Here is a 22,515-nt window from a genome sequence, read left to right on the forward strand (position 1 = left end):
TGTACCTGCTGCATAATCTGTATTGAAGGATTACAAGTTGCTGAAAAAAGTACTAATAATCTAAATGCCGTGAAAGTGCCTTTGTTGCCTCCAATTAATCTATAATTAAGGCTCAGTCAGTCATGTTTTCACCATTATACAGTATATTATTGTTATCGTAGATTTGTAATGCGTCACAGTGCTCCGCAGCACCATACATAGGGAAGACAAGAACATACATAAAACAGGGACATAGGCAGATAAAATAAGTGCAGACATGAAAACAAAGGGTATGGAGGACCTTGCTCATTAGAGAGCTTACATTCTAAAGGGAAGAGGGCACAGCTGAAACAAGAGGAGCGAGTGTGGCTCAGAGTGGAGATTGGGACAGTTCTGAGGGTGCATTACTGTGAGCAGTGTCATCGGGGATAATGTATGATTAACAAAGAGAAGGGTTTTCAGAGAGTGTCTAAAGATTTGAAAGCTGTAGGAAAGTCTGGTTGATCGTGGTAGGAAAATCCATGAGTGGGGAGCAGCACGGAGAAGTTCTGTAGACGGGAGTGAGAGGTAGTTACCAGAGACGAGACAAGGCGCTGGTCAGAGGTAGATCTAAGAGGGCAGGAGGGAGAGTATTTTGATATGAGATTTGAGATGTATGCAGGGGTAGTGTTGTTAAGGGCTTTGTAGGTAAGGGTGAGTCATTTAAATTTGATTCTGGAGGACACAGGGAGCCAGTATTGAGACTTGCAAAGTGGTGCAGCAGATGTGGAGCGGTGAGAGGAAGATCATTTAATGGATTGAGATGAACTATTTAACCAGTCTTAGTACATGGACCTTACAAATGACTCAGTGCAAAAGGGATATAGATAACTGAGGGTTATTAAAGAGCTTCTGTTTTTCAGACCCTGGTACCCTATGAAGATGACAGTAACAACCTCTTGTTTTTTTAAAAAATAATATTTGGTCGCATTAGAATTTGACCCAAGCGATCTTAACATTTCCTGGGTTAAATTAAACAAGGAAATAAATGCTGATCTCACGCTTACTCCACAGAGAGGAAAAGCAAAAGCCTTGAGCACTTGCTTACATAATGGAATACCAAACTTCGCTGAGTGCCCATTTTTAGGGCATTTACCACTAAAAGAACAAGGATGCATTCAAAGTGTATTAAAATAGAAAATAAGCGAAATCACCTCCAATATAAAAAAGGATGGGACACAAAACACAGAAAACCTATTTAGTCCACATGTAAATAACCCCTATTGTATCTTTGTATTTTATCAGATATTTTTATATCAATCTAAGGAACCTATTTATGAATGGGAGATAAGTCATTTTTCCGGCACAAATGGGTGTTTTCACCAGAGATAGGGCTTCTCCCAATCTCTTACGTGGTTCCTGCTACCCCTGCTGGTGAAGAGTTTCATCGGGTTTCTCCTTATTTAAGCTTATTTAAGAAGGATCACGGCAGTACATGTATGGCCGCAATCCTCATATCAACATCTCAGAATGGCGATAGCTGAAGATATTACATGGAAAACATTTTTGTTTTATTTATATATATTTATTTTGGGGTTTTTCAAAGCGGAATATGGGCAGCATTATTTTTTTATTTTTTTTTACTATTTGCTTTACGTTTTTAATAATTTTATTTATTTATTTTTTAGATCCACTGCGCAAGTGTGAATTGGTAAAGTTGGGTCACGCATGCACAGGTGCAGGACTGGCTGGCAAAGCGGTAGGACTCCTCTTACCGCTGCTAGTCACTATCACTCTTATATCACTCATTTCAATGGTGATACCAGATTTTTGAACACTTCCTATTTCAGACAACTGCACTTTTAATTTGTCAAAAAGACACATGGTCAGTAACACAAATATATAATACATAATATATACTTACTTGTATGTTTCGTCTTTTGTTGCTAGGAGACACATGTAGGAGGATGTCAGCGACTGGTGAGTATAAGGGTGGGGCACTGATAAATCGAGGGGGGTATTGGTAGCTCTTGGAGGTGTAAGTACTGCAGGGATGGTTAAGATTCAGGCAGGTCTCGGTAAGTGGGCACCACTGTTTCCCACTCGGACAGCCCCCTGTCGTGTTACAGAGTGGCTGTGGGTGGCACGTAGCAAATGGGGACTTCAGCAATTCACAACCTTCATTAATACAAATAAATATGAGGGAAATACTAGAGATTGCATTGAGAGCAATCATCTCAAAACCAATAAATAATCAAAAATTCAATTATTTGCATACATATGTATTTTGTGTTAGAAACTAGTTTGCTCCATATTCCTGAATTACCTGTTAGGTGATGAAACCTACATTGACATGCTCTATTGTGGGTAATAGTTTAAAGTGATTTTATGCCTTTAGCTCGATTTGTGTTGTCTTGTACATGCAACATCTACTATATACATTACTCTACTCTTTCTGTCAGTAGTACGTAAACCTACCAGGTGGAAGCAAGTGCTGCTCTGGGCTGCAAAATGGCCGTAGAACCTGAACCCGGGCCTGAAGATCATGGTGCAAAGGGCGAATTCCTAAATCCAGAGCAAGAAGGAACCCAGAATGGCTGAACCAAAGGCCAGGAAATAGCATTACCTGCAGCAACGGGGAGACACAGGGGACCATCACTGTTATCTGACTATTTAGTGTTTGCTTAGAGCCATCGCTTAAGTGTTTTTTTTAAAATAAATTTGTATTTTTTTCTAGTAGACTCTTTTAGAAACAGAAGTACACACACTTACTTCAACGTCACTCTGTGGTTCTTCCAGAAAAGAGGATAATGTGACATTCTCTGTGTCGGCATTGTGGAAAACAGGAACACCGACCAAGTACACCGGTACATCGGGAAGATGCACTGATGAGAGATATAAATGCTTATGGAGAGAAAAAGTTCAAAAATAATACATTCACTAATGAGTAAAGGAATTGGCTTGAGTAAATGCAGCTATGAATCTACTGTGCATCTCGATTTGTACATGTGACCCTAGATTTTCGCCGGTTGAAAAGGTTTGCAGGGCTAGATAACCGGATTTTGCACAGGAGCAGACGATCACAGAGCGGAAGTTTTGTGTAGTGTTGCTATTTCTAACATAATAGAGGATAGGCACTGGAGCGTCTGGTTATTCAAAGCACAGCACACAGACAGCTGGCGGAGATCAGGTCTCGTCCTATATGTTTAGTGACCAAAACTGTTCCCATGTAGTGTACTGTGTAAATACATAAATAATGAACAAGTGGGCAATGTGCGCCCTCCCCAAATCCTCAGCCAGCCACAGTGTAGACACCAGTGTGGGTTCCCCTGCTATGGTAAAAACCAGCCCAAGTCAGTTAGTGGAGGGCGAGTTTGCCTCTATTGGGGGTGAAAATAGCATAACCGCCCCAAGGTTACCAACACCACACTGAAAACCAATGAGGCTCTATAGGGACTGGTGTCATTAATAATGAGCACTGTAGTGGACCTAAGACCACAGCCTTCTTATACCAAATGAATAAAACAAGTTGTAAACTAACTTAATCCTATTCCGTCCATACACTCCATAGCAATTAAATCTACTCAAACATCCAGTGACTGATTAGCATATACAAAACTGTACATCTCATTAAGTGCAATATAAGTGGGCTTTCCAGCATGAGGCTCAATATATCTACCTGTATGGACCCACGTCTAGTCTACCTCTATTGACCTAAGTCTAGTCTACCTCTATGGACTCACGTCTAGACTACCTCTATGTACCCATGTCTAGCCTACCTCTGGACCCACGTCTAGTCTACCTCTATGGACCCATGTCTAGTCTACCTCTACGAACCCATGTCTAGTCTACGTCTTTGGACACACGTCTAGTCTACCTCTATGGACCCACGTCTAGTCTACCTCTATAGACCCACGTCTAGTCTACCTCTATTGACCTACGTCTAGTCTACCTCTATTGACCCACGTCTAGTCTATGTCTATGAACCCACATCTAGTCTACCTCTATGTACCCAAGTATAGTCTACCTCTATGTACCCATTTCTAGTCTACCTCTATGTACCCATTTCTAGTCTACCTCTATGAACCCACGTCTAGTCTACCTCTATGGACCCACATCTAGTCTACCTCTATGGACCCACATCTAGTCTACCTCTATGGACCCACATCTTGTCTACCTCTATGGAACCACGTCTAGTCTACCTCTATGGACTCACGTCTAGTCTACCTCTATGGACTCACGTCTAGTCTACCTCTATGGACCCACGTCTAGTCTACCTCTATGGACCCACATCTAGTCTACCTCTATGTACCCACGTCTAGTCTACCTCTGGACCCATGTCTAGTCTACCTCTATGGACCCACGTCTAGTCTACCTCTATGGAACCACGCCTACTCTACCTCTATGGACCCATGTCTAGTCTACCTCTATGGACCCATGTCTAGTCTACCTCTATGGACCCACGTCTAGTCTAACTCTATGAACCCACGTCTAGTCTACCTCTATGAACCCACGTCTAATCTACCTCTATGGAACCACGCCTACTCTACCTCTGGACCAATTTCTTTGATTCCTAAATGCATCATAGTGTAACCAATAACTATTTTCACTACAGAGTGAACTCTGATCAGTCTGGTAATTTACCAGGGGATCCAATAAAGCGAGTTGTACTAACATACCTGACTCCAGGACATTATCAAAAAGTTATGTTATTTCATCCAATATCCCCAAATATAATTATTTTGTTTTGTAGATAAGTTTTCTGTGCATGTCATGTATAATATTTTCATTTTGATTTGCTATTAGATTTCACAGTAAGTAATCAGTAACTGGGGGACTTTCATTAGAACTGAAGTGAAAGGTCTTAGATAAATCGGTCACGGTCTTACATATAACATGAAATACGTAGCTTGTCCTGTTCCTTACGTTCATACACATAGATAGAAGAGGCGAATGCTTGCTATTTTCCATATGACAAAAGAGGTGATGTTTAAGCAGCATTACTGGGCTTTCCAAAGGGATCAATGATCCCTACTCTCTCTTGGATCTCCTAGTTGTAGCAGCAAGTAACATGAGATACTGACCTCCAGCTCTGCTCTCACAAATATAAGGTGCCTTCGCTAAGCAGGAACTTCTCCGATAGCCTTCCCCTGGTATTAATGGCAGACGCATGCACTCTTGTTGTATTGCTTGACCTTGGCTAGGCACAATCGGGGGGCTCCCATCCACATTTCTAAGCGGTAATGGGATATCCAGCCACACCGGAGAATGGCTGTGAGAGAGAGACAGAAGCCACAATATCAGAGACACTGACGGAGAAGACAATAGATTCTATTTTTGCTCTCTAAGAGCCCCTCATTTAAAATGTGTATGATCTATTTTTGATGTACTGTCAAAAGAGCAGCAATTAAACTCGTATTGCTGAATTACTTTTCCTATCCCTCATAGGACTTGTACACACGTGATTTAGCTGCATATCCCCAACTAGAAATTTATGGGCCCCACAGTAAAATTGCGATGGGGTCTCTGCACTATCATAATGTCATACAAACAAGGGTGCCTGTGCCATTGTCAAACAGTATTCAATAGAGCAGAGGACCAATTGTATTATTAACAATCTAGTAAATTAGACTGTACTATACATATTATATATGTTTTATATTCCAGATCTGGATAAATTTGTTACAAAGCCATATAATGTTTGTTTTTTTCCTCTTGGGCGTGGCCCCTGGGTTGCCGGGCCCCATAACAGCTGCATTTCCCCATTCCATGCAGTATGCAAAATTGAATTGACAGGTTTTAAAAATAAAAGGAGAAATATTAAAAGGTGGACAATCATACTTGTTATTTTTATTTGTTTGAAAATGATTGAGAAGCTCTGAAGTATTACATAGAGAGAAAGAAAGAGTTTGTTTAATGTGATGCACTTAGAATACACCTTATTCCGGATATAATTAGATTGGCGTCAAGTGTTACTTAAAAACGACTTTATTAAACTTCCTTTTAAAATTTATTTACTTAAAAAAAACAGAGAAATAATGTGAATTAACATGAACGTGAGTGAATCCAAAAGTGAATTTTAAAATTGCTGGGGGGCACATTTTTAATTTAAGTTCCTTTGTTTTTTTTGAGATGAGAATCGTTAACTTCATCAGCATTGAAAACCTATCTTATGTTCAGTAGTTCACCCAATTGTCTTGCAGATATTAGTACAAGCTTATGTGGGAAACTAAGAGATCTTAGCAGGATTTATATTATTCTAAGAGGGAGTAAAGATTTTCATTGTAATTAATTATTCATGCTAAAATCCACTCTTCTCTGTTCGTATTTCAGAGTGGATTAAATATGGTAATATCACAACTAAATCAAAATTTCATAGCTTTACCTACATTTCATTTAGTCGATACATTAGTTGCTTTTTTTGTTCTGTATTGAACTTTTTCATCTGCAAATGTATTAATTTAGAATCCCATTGATCAGGCTGTAAGGTCATTTTCATTCATTCATACTAGAGATGCTCACTGACCCCCCGTGAACTGGTTTTATTGCAAAATCAAATAATTTTGCTCTTTTTTTTGTTCCTACATTATTATTAACCTCAATAAGACTAATTTCAAGTCATTTGCAGTCAATTTTGACCACCTCACAGATCACAATATTATTTTCATACACTTTCGGACAAATACTGCAGCGACCTGGCTGGATGCTAAGTGACAGAGCAATGACACAAACACACGGCAGTTCCTAGCACATCTAGGACACATTGGCACACAGCAGTGGCAGAAAAGAAAAATGGGGGTCCGCCCTCCCTCCCACCTACCGTTATGTTGGATCTTAAAAAGGAATCCAAAAATCGTGAGATCCGATGACGTCACAATGAAGTTTTGCTTCGTTTTCAAATCCAAACAAGCGCAAAGGTACCGAGCCGGCTCGGCTCGGTACTCGGATCTGCTAGGTTCGGGTGTATTCGGTTCTCTTTAAACCGAGCCTGAGCATCTCTAATTCATACAAAGTGGATTACTAGCTGCCTCATGTACACTCCATTCTATCTAGGGGCTATACGGAGCTCTGGCATGCATGGCTAATTTCACTGCTTGTTAATAGATTCTTTCAATGCGCCTCTAATTTCTATTTCTGGAACTAACCTCTGAAGTAAAAAAATACTTCTTTATTAAAAACAATTTTTAGATCTACGTCTTAACAATCAATTTAATGTATGAGTCCAGACTACAGCAACTGGAAGACTGTTCTACAGATACATTACCATTGCTGTGAAAAGGTTCTTCTTTATGTTAACCTTCAGTCTTCTTCCTTCCAATTTCAATGAGTATCCACTTATTCGTAAAAAATACTGCTTCCCTGTTTGTTTTTAATGTTATTCTTATGGTATTATGTGACAACACAAACCAACAGCGTGCTGTAAATTTGTATTAATAATAACGCAAGTTCACTGTTCTTTATTCAGGACAAAAAAGGCATCATTGACTCATATGACAATCATTGGACATTGACTGGCAATGCAATGTGAAGCATGAAGGGATATTGTACGTATCAATGTGTACACTGTTGTCTGGCTGTTATAGCACAAACACAGGTGTGGATTACAGGTGTCTGAAATCCCAGTCCACAGATTTTGAATGGGATGTTGGAACCATAAATAAAGCTGATGTGTGACCACGTCTAGTCCTGCACTGGACACTTCACATAAATAAATATTATTTAGTGCTTTTAATAACAGCCAATAGTTTTATTGTTCTATAGTGTAAGTTGCAAAATGTCAAAATATACATACTCTATATAGAACATTTTGGTTACAGGCAAAGGGTGAAATCACAACCCATCCTTTGACTGGTCTAAGATTGTCCCTATATATCCTTAATATAAAGTAAATAAGGTTAAAATGCTTAAAGGTTGATGTTCTTACCAACGGTCGAAGAGACATTTAGAAATGGCGTTATGAAAAACGTAATGGGAATGTAGGTAAATGGAATCTGATAGTGTTACAATGAAGACAGTGGGAGAAGTGGCGGTATGGCGTAACACCGTATACACCCCCACTTCCACTACTGTTCTTATCTCCATCTGAGATATTTGCAGAATCAAGGACTTTTCCGGAATTACTAAAATGAGATAGAACCAAAGAGCATTGCATCATGAGGGCGGCTCACGTCCTGCTGACCCACTTCGTATATCAGCTGGCAGTCTGTATCCGTGGTACTCAGGGCCTTCAATAGGATTACAGGGCCCCTATGCTGGAGTTTGTTATGGGGGTGACCCTGCAGACCAGTAGGAAGCTATTAATTCGCTCAGTCGCTCTCCCCTACCCATAATCAGGCTCCCATATCTGTCCTCACCCAATCATCACCTCCCCTGGAGGAACTACATTGATAACCAACCAGTTGCCTAGTTATACCTAATTTCACCATTGTGTTTGAGTGCGTGCAGTTTCATTTAAACAAGAGTCACACAAAGTTTATTTTCAATTATTTTTTATTTAACAATACGCAGAGCAATTGAAATATTGCTGAGGTTTTATTTATTAATGAACACTGCCAATGCCCAGGGAACCCCAGATATCTAGGTGCAGTCATTTTGTCCAATTCACTAGTATTTCTGTAATAATAGCCATTGTTCTGGTTATATTTGTGGCTCTCTGGGATCTGGTTGCAGATCCAGAGGCACTAGAAAAAAATCCCTTTTCTAAAAGAAAAAAAAAATCCTTCCTGGATCACATTTATATAACTGCATATTTCTGTATATCCCTGTAGAGATATAAAGGGTAGGGAGCCCTGCTCCTAGGGGCTTGCAATCTAATGAGATGAATCTTGCCCACTAGGGCTTACAAATTGATTCATCTACATAGAAGGGGGAGGAAACCCTGCTCGTAACAATTTATAATCTAATGAGATGAATCTTGCCCACTAGGGCTTACATTTTGATTCATCTACACAGAAGGGGAGAGGGAGCCTACACAGATACAATAACATGCTTCTCACTTATCTTTACATTAGCAACGACAGAATATCATCCATAAATTATAACTGGATACAATGTGATCAGGTCTTGCCTATAGAGCTCACACAATCCTGCTGCTAGAATTCTGTTAGCATTTTCCTGTACAGAATATCATACATTATTTTCAATACAAAAATTTTATTATTCTATAATTTATGCTAAGTCGAGGAGAGAGCAACGGATCCCACGACATGACAGTCATATGAACAAGTTCTTATAATGCCCTGTATATACTGATTCTTCACTCCTGTCAGTGATCCTGGGCTTCAACCTCCCCACTCACTGACTGTAGCAGCTTCTGGTGCTTATATCAGTCTCATGATCATTTCATCACAATGTCCTGGTCTCCATGGAAACTGTCACCTTCTGTGATGTCATAATTGGTTCTTACCTCATGTTACTAATAAGTGATAAAAGTATAAGCCAGAAGTGGTGGAGGGTGTAAGCCTGAAGATAGAAATAAAATCACATTCATGTCATGACCAGATCAGGTCTATGACTGGGCGGAAGGTCTGTGCCCGCCGTGGCCTTTTCTTGCTGTGTTACCCCTTTCCCCAGATTGGTGTCAGAGACCCGCGGCCCAAATGTCCACCACATTCCATGTGTATAAATACTATAAATAATCCATTCTGCCAGTAGTAACAATGCATCTGTTCCTCCACCCTATTAGAATTACAGTCTCCATAATTAAATAAATGAGGAACTGAAGTGTAACAGATATAAGAGGAATTATACTATTATATAAAATGTGATGTACATGACCTCAACCACACAACAAAAGGATCTATTTCAAAAAACTATAGTACCACAATTTATAACACTATACATAAAAAACGTTTTATAAATTGCAAGTATTTAAAAGGAATAATCACGTTCTATATAATCAGACTCATAATTTACTAATTAAGAAAATAAATGTAAATGATGAACTGTCCATAACTGAATCTAGAATATCATTAGTAACAAGAAACTCTATGATCCCTGGAAGATGTGCAGACATTATGGGGCTTTGTGTAGAGTTTGATGTAGGCGTATTATTTTTGGCAGGAAGTGTGCATTGTTGTACTGCGCATGAGCAAACAAAATATATAAGCGCAAGTTCTTATGTAGAGTCAGACGCACCTTACACTTATAACCCACTTACATTTAGAGAGGCTGACGGGGGGAGGGAAGAGCAAGTGTATTCCAAGTAGAGTAAGGGCAAAACTTAGCTCCAATAATCATTACTGTTACAAGACCCCTTAATCTGGAAATGCATTTTTTTGAGTTGTGTGCCAATATCTTAAAATTTTCGCCAAGATATATATATATTTATAAGATATACCACAAGTGACACTATTCTAAAATGGGCATCTCCGTTTTAGCTGCTTCATCTCCCTTAAAACCAGAGATACATGGAACAAAGAAATAATCTACAGTACACAGCTAAAATCTACAGTAAGCAGCAGGTACACTACACAACAGGATGAGTTATAGGATCTATTATGCAATTGGATGAGTTGTAGAGTAATATCCTAAGGTCAGTAGTTAGTATTGTTTTACTCAGTGGTTGAATTGGAAATTTAGAAGTGCCGGTATGAAAAATGTAACGGGAATATAAGTGAATGGAGTTTCACAATGAAGGCAGTAGGATTAGCAGCGGTATGGCAAACCACCGTATACACCCCTACTTCCATCACTGTGGATGTTTTAATATGAATAACATATGCTGCTTTCCTGGAGATAGATATAACAATTTGTTACCATGTAGAGTGATTGCTTCTGGCTGTGGTTTGTAAATTATTTCTCAGTGTCAGAGATGTAATCACATCCTGTCCTCATTCATTAACCGGAGTCCGCTGGGGGATCCACAAGAGGGGTTACAGGGATTATTCCCTTTTTTCGATTTATAAAATATGTGCTCATTAAGAGTCTTCCGATAATCCTACAGACAGCACCTCCAGGCTTATAAACCTGTCAAACAAAAATATTAATGATATACAACTGGAGGTGCTGTGAAAAGGATTATCATCCTGTAGATTCCCTGCAGATTCTAGTTACTCCTTAATGAAAGAGAACATGATGTGACAACATTCCATTTCCAACCCATAAAGAACAAACAGCACTAACTATGTTAGAAGAACTGAAATGTGGGAATGAGCCTCATCATATTGTAAACATTAACGATAATAAACATATATTATTAAAGAAAAATCCAACTTTATTCTCTAACATCTGACTATGTCTCCAGATACAGGGCTTTATAGATATGATATCCAGGGACAGGGATATTTTTAGAATCAAATCTGATTCTCCGTGAATTATGAAACCAAATATGGAAGAAATCAAAGCACTAAGTTAAATGGAAAGTTGGGAGGATTTGATAGTAAAACCATCAGATAAAGGTGAAAACACCGCTCTATGGACTAAGGATAAATACAGGGGTTTACAAACTATAAGGCTATAATTCCTGTTATAAAAGTTGTTTACTCCAATGGCCATTGTCCTTAAATGCCATGAATATCTGGTGAATGAGGCATTTAAGAAGGGCACAATTACTATTACAAATGCAGAAACAGATTATCTCTGATCATGCAGTCTAAAAATCCTGACTTCTTATGTCATATCAAAAATACCTAAAAATATCAACTCACCTCCGCCCCCCAAGTAGACCCATCATATTGGGTAGAGGAAGTATAACTAAGAAAGCCTGTCTTTTTATTGATCAACACCTCCCGAAGGTCTGCAATGGAATTACCTTCAAATACTAAGTACACTTTAGATGTGCTAGGAAAGATACAGGATACCAATGTAAATTTGATTATGTGGCTATGTACCTGTGACACAGAGACCTCGTATACAAACACAGATTATAAATCAGGTATACGGACAACTAAATACTACCTGGATAAGGTGGGAAAAATGGAATTCAATTACTTCCTAATACAACTTTTGGAATTCATCCATACAAAGAACTACAGTTGTGGCCAAAAATATTGGTTTCCTTGCAGTTTTCTCTAATAATGCACCATTTCTTCCAGAAAATTGTTGAATTTAAAAAAAATTTTGGTATCCATATATATATATATATTCAAAAAGAAACTTTAGGCACCCTGTATAATGTTTATAAATTAAAATAATCTCTCTGTAATGAAAAATTCGGAAGCTGACAGAGGAGGTAGTGCGATCCGCAAAGGACCGAGTAAAGAATAAGGAAAATATTGCAGTGCTAGACCTCAAATCTCAGGCAGATCTATAAAAGCACTAAATATTGCAGATCCATAAAAAGTCACAATTAATTGGAAAAAAATATTCTGCCTATCCTTCATCCCAATGTGCCCTCTCCAGCACACTGTGCCCTCCTTCATCACCCTGTACCCTCATTACACTGTGCCCTCCTTCATCACCCTGTGCCCCTTATTACAATGTGCCCTCTCCATCACACTATGTCCACCTTCACCACAATGTGCCCTCTCCATCACACTGTGTCCTCCTTCATCACCCTGTGCCCCTTATTACAATGTGCCCCTCATTGCATTGTGCCCTACTTCATCACCCTCTGCCCTGTTTCTTCACCCTGTTCCCCTCATTGCACTGTGCCCTACTTCATCACCCTGTGCCCCTCATTGCACTGTGCCCTTCTTCATAACCCTGTGCCCCTAAAACACAATGTGCCCACCTTCATCACCCTGTGCCCCTCATTACAATGTGCCATCCTTCATTACCCTGTGCCCCTCAATCACAATGTGCCCTCCAATCACAATGTGCCCTCCTTCATCACCTTGTGCCCTTCAATCACAATGTGCCATTCTTCATTACCCTGTGCCCCTCAATCACAATGTGATTGTTTCTACTTAGCTTTTTATGACCTTCTTTCTTCTGTCTTCTCTTCTTTCTTTCTTCTCTTTCTTCTGTGCCATGTTCCTCTCTGTGCCGCTCCTCAATGACAGTGTTTGGACGTGATAACGTCATGCCTAACACTGTCAGTGAGAATGAACCAGAGAGCAGCAGGGAGTTAACGCCGGATGCTGCGCAAATGAACAAGTGAGGAAGGCAGGCGGAGCGGAGCCCCTCTCCGGCATGGTGCTCCCCGCCTTGCTTACACCATTAACCGCTGTTACTGGATGCTCGAGAAGTGGGGCAATGAAGTGCTGGTATGTCATACCAGCACATGCCTCCCCACTTTGAGCACTGGTTCTTACCTAATAATAAGTTTACTAAAATACAAACATTTCACAGTGGTCGAGAAAACGATTAGCAGTTCGACTAGGACCAATGTTCCTTATCACATTTAGGGTCATTTACCCTCTCAATATCAGTATATGGGAAACCATTTCACCGGGCGTACCTTTAAACTTGGGTATCCCTTCTGCCAAGCATCCGAGAACCCGTGCCACTTCTGAGCTGAAAGAACGCAAACCAACAAACCTGTCCCCGAAGGCGGTGCCTGTACCGAAACTAAAATCTGACTCTTCGAAGAGAGGCGGGTTCTACTATCACATAAATTAAGCCAATATGCGTCCACCAAGCATTGCCCGTGGACTGCTCAATGTTTTTCGGCAAACACGATTATCAAACCAGCTGGATGTTGGCACCCAAGGCACCAGCTGAAAAATTCCACTGAGAGGAACAGAGCACAAGGCAGTGAAGCCTAAGGGTAACAGCAACGGGACCAGTAATCACTCCTAGAGCACCCAAAGCACCTGCAACAAAGCCCAAAATCTTAGATGGAGGGTGGGCAACTTGTCCTGCAGACTAAGAGGCAGCACACCACCAGCCAGGGAAATGAATAATGTGGCCTAAGTGACCTTCCACAGTGACACCACATGGGCGTACCCCAGGCTCACTTTGCCCGCCTTCTTTAACCCCTTAGAGAGGAGACAAATAAAGTTATGAGCACAAATCTCAACTTTTAATTTCCCTCAGTTACAAATACTACTAAAAGAACTGGCAACACACCTGCATACACGTCCTATTGTTCCTTCCAGCTTCTCCATAACATAATCCTACCTGGACCATTGCTAATTCCTCTTACCCTGAGAAAGTTTCCTGTATGAAGGTTAATTCGTCCACTGAGGTGATGTAGGCAAGTTTCCCTCCAGGTATGGAAGAACAGCGGCTGCGGGCATCTAGCAGAGGCTCCTTCACCTGATTTAACCAATAACAGCGCAAATTACTCTGGAAGATTCTTCCCCCGCGGGGACAGGAGGACTCGTCTGAAAGAAAGTACAATGACAGCATTATCAGTATTATGCTAATACAGGCCTGAGATCTTTCATCTGGGATGGAGAAATCCATAACAATCCAAACACTGAGATCTAATGCATTCCAATGACATTCCAATGAAATCCTGGTTTTAGATGGAATTGATTCCTTCAGTTGTCAAAACAGGCAAAGTGATTACTACACTTACTCTATTCAATAATCAGTAAAAGTAAGGCGAGGGCTACACTAACAACTTTAGTTGCTTGATTGCATACATAGGTCATAACTGGCTACTCTCCTGGAACATCACAGTTTAAATATCAGTTGGCTTAAGGGCCATAATCATGATTATGTTTTATTATGTTCCTGATATGTGTTTATGGGATAAATTTATCAAAACTTGTAAAAAGGGAAACGTGTAGGTGTTGCCCACAGCAACCAATCAGATTGTAGCTGTCATTTTTCTTGTACATTCTATAAAACTGAGAGCTATAATGGTTGCTATGGGCAACACCGCCACTGTTCCTTTTTAGAACGTTTGATCAATCTACCCCACATGTTAGTTTAGTATATGAACTTATGACTGTACCAGATATGAATGACAGACAGATGAAATTATCGGCTTTGATATATGCTTTTGATTGGCACAGTAAATTACCTGCATGAATTATATCGGTTGTGTTGTATCTGATTGGGTATATAATTTATTGGTGTTCAGTTCTATCAGACAAGTACACATTTCTCTTTTTGCATTGATTATGTTATACTGTTCCCAGTGGGTCCATATTTAATGCAGATTGCAGCATAGTTAACGAATCACAGTTGATAATAATAATACTCTAGGAACTCTAATAAACGGAAATGAACATAAAAATACAAATAAACATAAAAAGCAGAATACCAAGCGTGGGAAGACGTGGCTACAAGGCACTTTCAATGCACGTTGAACCCATCTGGGACCCCTTTAACCTACAATGAGAATTATATATATCTGGTTGAATTCTTAAAAGTTCCAGGTATAGAAATGTGATGTGTTGACCTGCCCCATGTGTGCCCCATACCTAGCAGAGCTAAGTCTTTGTCCGGTACCAAAAGAAACTAAGAGCTGACTCCAGACCTATCCTGTAAAATAGCCATATCAGCTCCCTGAGGTCAATGCAAACACCAGCTTGCCGAGTCGGTACCAGCCCTTAAGAAGGAGCTTCCGATATTTGAGTTCTGGCTCATTAGTGACTCTGATTGTTTAAACTGGGAAAGGGAACCGTCAAGTCGATCACCCACTATTGTTTATCTGGTGCTATAAGAATTTTTTTAATATCCCAGATATGAATGCCAGACTGACATAAAGTATCAGGTTTGGTATATGCTTTACGTTAGTACAGTTAATAATGTGCATTAATTAATCTGTTACATTGTATCACATTGGATATATAATTTATTTCTGCGCAGGGCTATCAGACATGTACAAGTTACTCTGTTTTCATTGATCACTTTTATGCTGTTCCCATAGTTGCTTTTCGTGCATTTCACTTCCGATCCCTTCCTTTATGAAATGCTTCCTTGTTCCATTGTTGTGGGCTTCAGAAAGGGCAGAAACTCTCACGCTTCGGTTTCTGCTGAATAAATTTTATTGACCACCCCTGCCATTGTTCTAGTCATCTGAAGGTCAGCAGGAGAGCTTTGAGTTGCATGTTGTGTTCACCTACTCGAACTGTTTATTGTTGTTGATATATAATATGTATCATATGTATACTGTATATTATAATGTTATGAATAAAGTCACATGTTTGACAATGTCATCAAGCAGCAGAGAGCATCCTAAAGATATTTTTTCACAGTGATTTCCATCTTTCCATCCCAGGTGATCTGCTGTAGGTGTGAATATTTAATTTGAGGCTGAATTAGTATTACAGGGCTTGATTCATTAAGGGAAGTTAAGCAAAAGTAAGTAAGTAAGGCAAAACCATGTTGTATTGGAGGGGGAGGTAAATTTAAAATGTGATGGCAGATTTATAGTCGGGGTAGGGCATGTCCTAGATCAATTTTAAATTTCAGTGTACAAATAAGCTATCAAGTATTTGTGTGCTACATGAAAAAACAGACAGTATTTTCCTTATGTGCAAAATAATAAACTAATGTGCACCCCTTGCATTGTAACATGGTTTTGTCCAGAAAACTTGAGTAAGAAAACTTACTCAATTTTTTGGTTAACTTTCCTTAATGAATCAGGCCCACAGTTCTTTACTTGGCTATGGTTGACTATGAGATTCTTCAAAACCATTTAAAAAAAGACAAAGTAGGCAATCACATTTATCGGAGGGATTGCAATGGTTGCTTGCCATATGGTCCCGGGGCATCAGATGGACTAGACACAGTTTACTAATGTGACCCCAAGCCCACCCTAGAGACAAAGTAACAGGTTTAATTACTGCCTTTTGGGACCAGGCACTGCTCCAATCGTCACCATCATCAGCTATTTATATAGCGCCACTAATTCCACAGCGCGGTACAGAGAACTCACATCAGTTGCCCCATTGGAACTTATGGAACTTACAGTCTTAATTCCCTAATACACACACTCACCGAGAGAGACTAAGGTCAATTTAATAGCTGCCAATTAATCTACTAGTATGTTTTTGGAGTGTAGAAGAAAACCCATGGGGAGAACATGCAAACTCCACACATACAAGGCCATGCTTAGGAATGAAGCTCATGACCCCAGTGCTGTGAGGCAGAAGTGCTAACCACTGAGCCACCGTGCTGCCCCAACTGCTACAGGAGTCTACATCTCAGTGTCAAAGATTCTCACCAACCTCAACACATGATTCAAGTTTTATATAGTCCTTTTCACAGCAAAAAGGTGGATAAATATATATTCTTTTTGATGTCTGATGAACCTGTTCAAGTATATATCTTCTCTACCAATTAATGTATCCAGTAGCACTCCACGCTGGGGGTGCTGTGTAATGTATGCTGGGGGTGCTGTGTAATGTATGCTGGGGGGGGTGCTGTGTAATGTACGCTGGGGGTGCTGTGTAATGTACGCTGGGGGTGCTGTGTAATGTACGCTGGGGGTGCTGTGTAATGTATGCTGGGGGGGGTGCTGTGTAATGTATGCTGGGGGGGGTGCTGTGTAATGTACGCTGGGGGTGCTGTGTAATGTACGCTGGGGGTGCTGTGTAATGTACGCTGGGGGTGCTGTGTAATGTACGCTGGGGGGGTGCTGTGTAATGTACGCTGGGGGGTGCTGTGTAATGTACGCTGGGGGGTGCTGTGTAATGTACGCTGGGGGGTGCTGTGTAATGTACGCTGGGGGGTGCTGTGTAATGTACGCTGGGGGGTGCTGTGTAATGTACGCTGGGGGGGTGCTGTGTAATGTATGCTGGGGGTGCTGTGTAATGTACGCTGGGGGTGCTGTGTAATGTACGCTGGGGGGGTGCTGTGTAATGTACTCTGGGGGGTGCTGTGTAATGTATGCTGGAGAGAGCTGTGTAATGTATGCTAGGGGTGCTGGGTAATGTACGCTGGGGGTGCTGGGTAATGTATGCTGGGGGTGCTGTGTAATGTACGCTGGGGGTGCTAGGTAATGTATGCTGGGAGTGCTGTGTAATGTATGCTGGGGGGTGCTGTGTAATGTATGCTGGAGGGGGGTGCTGTGTAATGTATGCTGGGGGTGCTGTGTAATGTACGCTGGGGGTGCTAGGTAATGTATGCTGGGAGTGCTGTGTAATGTATGCTGGGGGGGTGCTGTGTAATGTATGCTGGAGGGGGGTGCTGTGTAATGTATGCTGGGGGTGCTGTGTAATGTATGCTGGGGGTGCTGTGTAATGTACGCTGGGGGTGCTGTGTAATGTATGCTGGGGGGTGCTGTGTAATGTACGCTGGGGGGGTGCTGTGTAATGTACGCTGGGGGGGTGCTGTGTAATGTACTCTGGGGGGTGCTGTGTAATGTATGCTGGAGAGAGCTGTGTAATGTATGCTAGGGGTGCTGGGTAATGTACGCTGGGGGTGCTGGGTAATGTATGCTGGGGGTGCTGTGTAATGTACGCTGGGGGTGCTAGGTAATGTATGCTGGGAGTGCTGTGTAATGTATGCTGGGGGGGTGCTGTGTAATGTATGCTGGAGGGGGGTGCTGTGTAATGTATGCTGGGGGGGTGCTGTGTAATGTATGCTGGGGGGGTGCTGTGTAATGTATGCTGGTGGGCTGTGTAATGTATGCTGGGGGGGTGCTGTGTAATGTATGCTGGGGGGGTGCTGTGTAATGTATGCTGGGGGGTTGCTGCGTAATGTATGATGACATTTCCCAAAAGGACTAATGATTCCTAGCATGTCTGCATCCCCCGTCTACTGGAAAAAAAATGACATATGTGCATTTAGCCTAACTGTGTAACTTCTTAATGTATATTAAATAGAAAACAGACAGAGCTAATATAATTGATTTTTTTGCCCTTTAAGGTGGTTATCTATTGTGGGCCAACAATTCCCTCCTCTTTCTCATCTGCCCCCATAAGGGAGATACTGCTCCAGGTGTGGGCGGGGAAATGGCTGGGTGGCACAAAGGAAGGTGAGAGGTAGTGGAAGAGGAGGTGGGATTAAAATATATGACAAGAGGATGGTTGGGAGGGCATAGTGTGTGACTCAGGAGGGTTGGGGGCACTTTAAGATGGTTTCTGAATTGTACATGGGTCACTAAAATTTTCTATGTATTGCATAGCAGTCACTAGACTGTTCTGTGTATTGTATATTGGTCATTAAGATGTTCTCTGTATGGGAAATGGGTCACTAAAATGTTCTCTGTATTGTATATCGGTCATTAAGGTGCTCTCTGTATATTATAGAGGTCAATAGAATCTTCTCTTTGTTGTATAGTGGTCACTATAATGCTCCCTGTATTGCATAGCGGTCACTAGAATGCTCTGTGTATTACATAGTCATAGAATGTGATGGGTATTACATACAGTCAATTGAATGTTCTGTGTATTGTATAGCTGTCACTAAAATGCTCTGTGTTTTGTATTTGTGTCACTAGAATGCTCTATGTAAAGATCACTAGAATGCTCTGCTTTGTATAGTGTCACTAGAATGCTCTGTGTATTGTATAGTGTCACTAGAATGCACTGCATTATCTTAAATATATTCAGATCCTGAAAACTAATATTTATATAAATAAAACAATTTTTTATTTTATTCATCGGCTTTTCAGGGGCCTCACAAAAAAAGACAAATTTAACCTCCATTAACTTGGTGGGTAGTATGTGATAGCTAAAATTATACTGTACAATTTCACGTTGGTCCAGCATTCACGGCATAGGAGAACCCCATCATGACTTCTGCCCATTTTGTCTAAAACTATCTCTGATTATACAGACAATTGTAAAGATTTTCCAAATTACCACACTGGATTAAACAAAACAAAAAATATTGCATACCTGAGATACATTCTAAACAATAAGTAAAATTAGATGCAATTATTAAATCTCAGTGCAAGCAGAAATATGGATGGTTATTGCAGGAACTTGACAAAAGAAAATAATTCAATTTTAAAGGTGGAGGGGGTTGGGGGGTGGAGAAGTTATGGGCAACATAGAACTTTGTCAAACGATTTTATTGCAAATATATTTGGAACTATTGATGCATTTTCTTACCTGTCAGATGTTGGCCATCTGGTTGTTGGACCCCATAAACAGCCTGGAGATCTGTGCCCTGGTTGATCTCAAGCCACACCTCCAAGCTTTGCCCTGTTTCTACCACTAGAGGGCAATGCAGCTCTGCTACGTCTACAGCCACTGTCATAGTCACCATAAATTCTGCTCCAGGTTCTTGCCCCTCTGCTTTCGCTCTTACTGTATACTGCCCAGGCAGACTGTATTTGTGACTTGCAGCTCCATCAGTTGTTATAGAAGGTTCGCTTCCATCCTTGAATTCCCACATAAAGTGTGTGACTGGGACAGAAGCCACTGCAAGGAAGTCAGCAAACTGGAACACAGAGTAGTGTGATGAGGCTGACAGGGAAACTGTTACCTGCAAGAAAAACATGGCACAGATTGAATAATGCTCAGCCGTCTGTAGTTACATATATAGTGATTCACAAATGGCATATTGAGCATAGTTTTGACCGTATTCTAATCCAAGTGGATCTCAAGATGCGTTTGATTTGAATCTGGGTCTAAGTATGCTCTGCCTAAACGGTATTTGACGTATGTTGACAGACAGAACAGAGTGCAGTATACACCATAGTTGCCTACTCTCCCGGACTGTCCGGGACACTCTGGAATTTTACGGAGTTCTCTCAGACTCCCAGGAGACCAGGGCAACCTCCGGCATCCTACCCACTTCGTTAGCGGTGGATGGGGGCGAAGCTAGGATGTCACTATTAGTAATAGGATGAAATTGGTATGGTGAGGCAGAGGGGCATGGCCTAAAGACGCGATTTGCATGGTCATGCCCCCCAGGATAAAGCTGTCCCCTTCCGGAAGGGAGATCTCCAAAGTAGGCCAGTATGGTATACACACAAGCATATGTGCAATATAAGATCACATCAGAATGCAAACATTATAAAAAACATTGTATTACAAAATAAAATGATTGTCCGCTTGCGAGCAGGGACCTCTTACTTCTCTGTCTGTCTGTATTACCCAGTATTGTTTTATTACTGTTTGTTCACTATTGTAAAGCGCTACGGAATTTGCTGCCGCTGTATAAATAAATGATGATGTTGATGATGATAAATGAACAACTGTAAACAGTGTAATCATTAATAAAAAATATGGTTGTTTTAAAAAAATATATATTTTTTATAATTGTTTTAGGTGAAATACATAAATCAAGATGTCCTTAATGCACATACAATGCATTATTTATAATCTATCTTACTTGCATACACATGTTCTGTGCTATCTAGTGCCACGCATACGTGTACTTTTTGAAACAAAAACTATGCCATGCCTGTCATCATTATCAGTTGGCGCTTGGTACTTAAGAGAAACCCAGGACTCTGTAGCATTTGTGTAGGCATGACCTTAGAGTACATTGTCCGTCCTATCCCACCCTTGTTCTGCACTTAATGTCATAGGCAATAGTGTCATTTGCGTACATGCAATTGCGTTCATTGGCGTTAGGTCTATATCTGTACATGCGTAGAGCTATTTCACGCAAACTTGCCTTTACAAGCCATCGCCGCTTTAAATTTCCCCTGCAAAGTCAGTGATTTCCAGCGACTTGCAGAAATCGGAGCTTCATACATTTACCCCCAGATCTCTCTTCTTCTAACTATTCCACCTGCATTCACAGTATTCCATACAACCAGGATCCAGTCATCTCAGATATTCCTCTGTAGTTGTAGCATTATTTGGTTCATACTATTTATCTGTATTTTGATCAATAAACACCTATATTCTTTATCACATCCCGGGCTCAATTGCTGTAAATTTATTTTGAAGCGTGACAGTATGACCAGCCAAAAATACAGCTTTGGAGTCGTGTGAAAGATCCTGTTTCAGATTTTCTCCTGGGACTCTTTCTGCAATTGTTTTTCATTTGTTTCCTCTTGCAACATGTCTGCCTCACTAATTACTGCACTACCTTTGCTACAGAATCTACAAGCAGACATAATTTTACTACGCTCTCAGTTGGCTCAATTTTTTGCCTTACTTATGGACCCACTCCAGAGACTGTTAGATTTTGTCTATCCAAGTTCTGATGCTGTTGATTTGTCTCATCCAACCTTCTCTGCTGCTGAACCAGTGCAAACATCATCTCTTAATAGTGCTACTACAAATTTACTGTTTACCAAGAACTATGGTGCAACAAACTCCAGGTTCCCAGGTGTTCTTTCCCACATCTGACCGAAGAGGAGCGGCAACGCAGAAGAACTAATAAACTATGTCTCTTCCGTGCCAGTAATATACAGTTTTTACAAGACTGTCCTCTCCGCATACCACGACAGCCTACAGAACCATCTTCTGTTTTTTCCCCTCTTCATTCTGGATTTGTTTGTGCTTCACTTCCTGTTCCCACATTACAGCTTGTTCCCTGGGATGAGGCCTAGTCCACCAGTTCCAGCTGCCTGTCCTGTGGTGCCAGCTCCGGCCATCTGTCTAGAGGCTCCAGTTTTGTCCGCCTGTCTCGAGGTGCCAGTTTCATCCACCATTTTTGAGGTGCCATACAGTTGCGAGGTGCCAGCTTCTGCCTCCAGTTCCGAGGTGTCTGCCTCTGCCTCCAGTTTCGAGGTGTCTGCCACTGCCTCCAGTTCCGAGTCGCCAGCCGCTGAATCCAGTTCTGAGTAGCCAACCGCTGCTTCCAGCTCAGAGTTGTCAACCGCTGCCTCCAGTTCAGAGTTGCCTTTCCTCGCGGTTCAGC

The 22,515-nt window shown here is 41.0% G+C and overlaps 1 protein-coding gene across 1 annotated transcript in view; it reads right to left on the bottom strand.

Moving 5' to 3' along the window:
• Positions 1-22,515, bottom strand: part of LOC142095421 (polycystin-1-like) — a 90,658-nt gene that overhangs the window by 53,480 nt on the left and 14,663 nt on the right. The window contains 6 exon segments of the mRNA XM_075178367.1: positions 1,883-2,136; positions 2,437-2,584; positions 2,731-2,843; positions 5,043-5,230; positions 13,988-14,168; positions 19,803-20,178. Of these exon segments, the coding sequence (XP_075034468.1) occupies positions 1,883-2,136; positions 2,437-2,584; positions 2,731-2,843; positions 5,043-5,230; positions 13,988-14,168; positions 19,803-20,178 (1,260 nt within the window).

Source organism: Mixophyes fleayi, chromosome 6 (assembly GCF_038048845.1).
Source record: "Mixophyes fleayi isolate aMixFle1 chromosome 6, aMixFle1.hap1, whole genome shotgun sequence".
Classification (NCBI taxonomy): domain Eukaryota; kingdom Metazoa; phylum Chordata; class Amphibia; order Anura; family Limnodynastidae; genus Mixophyes; species Mixophyes fleayi.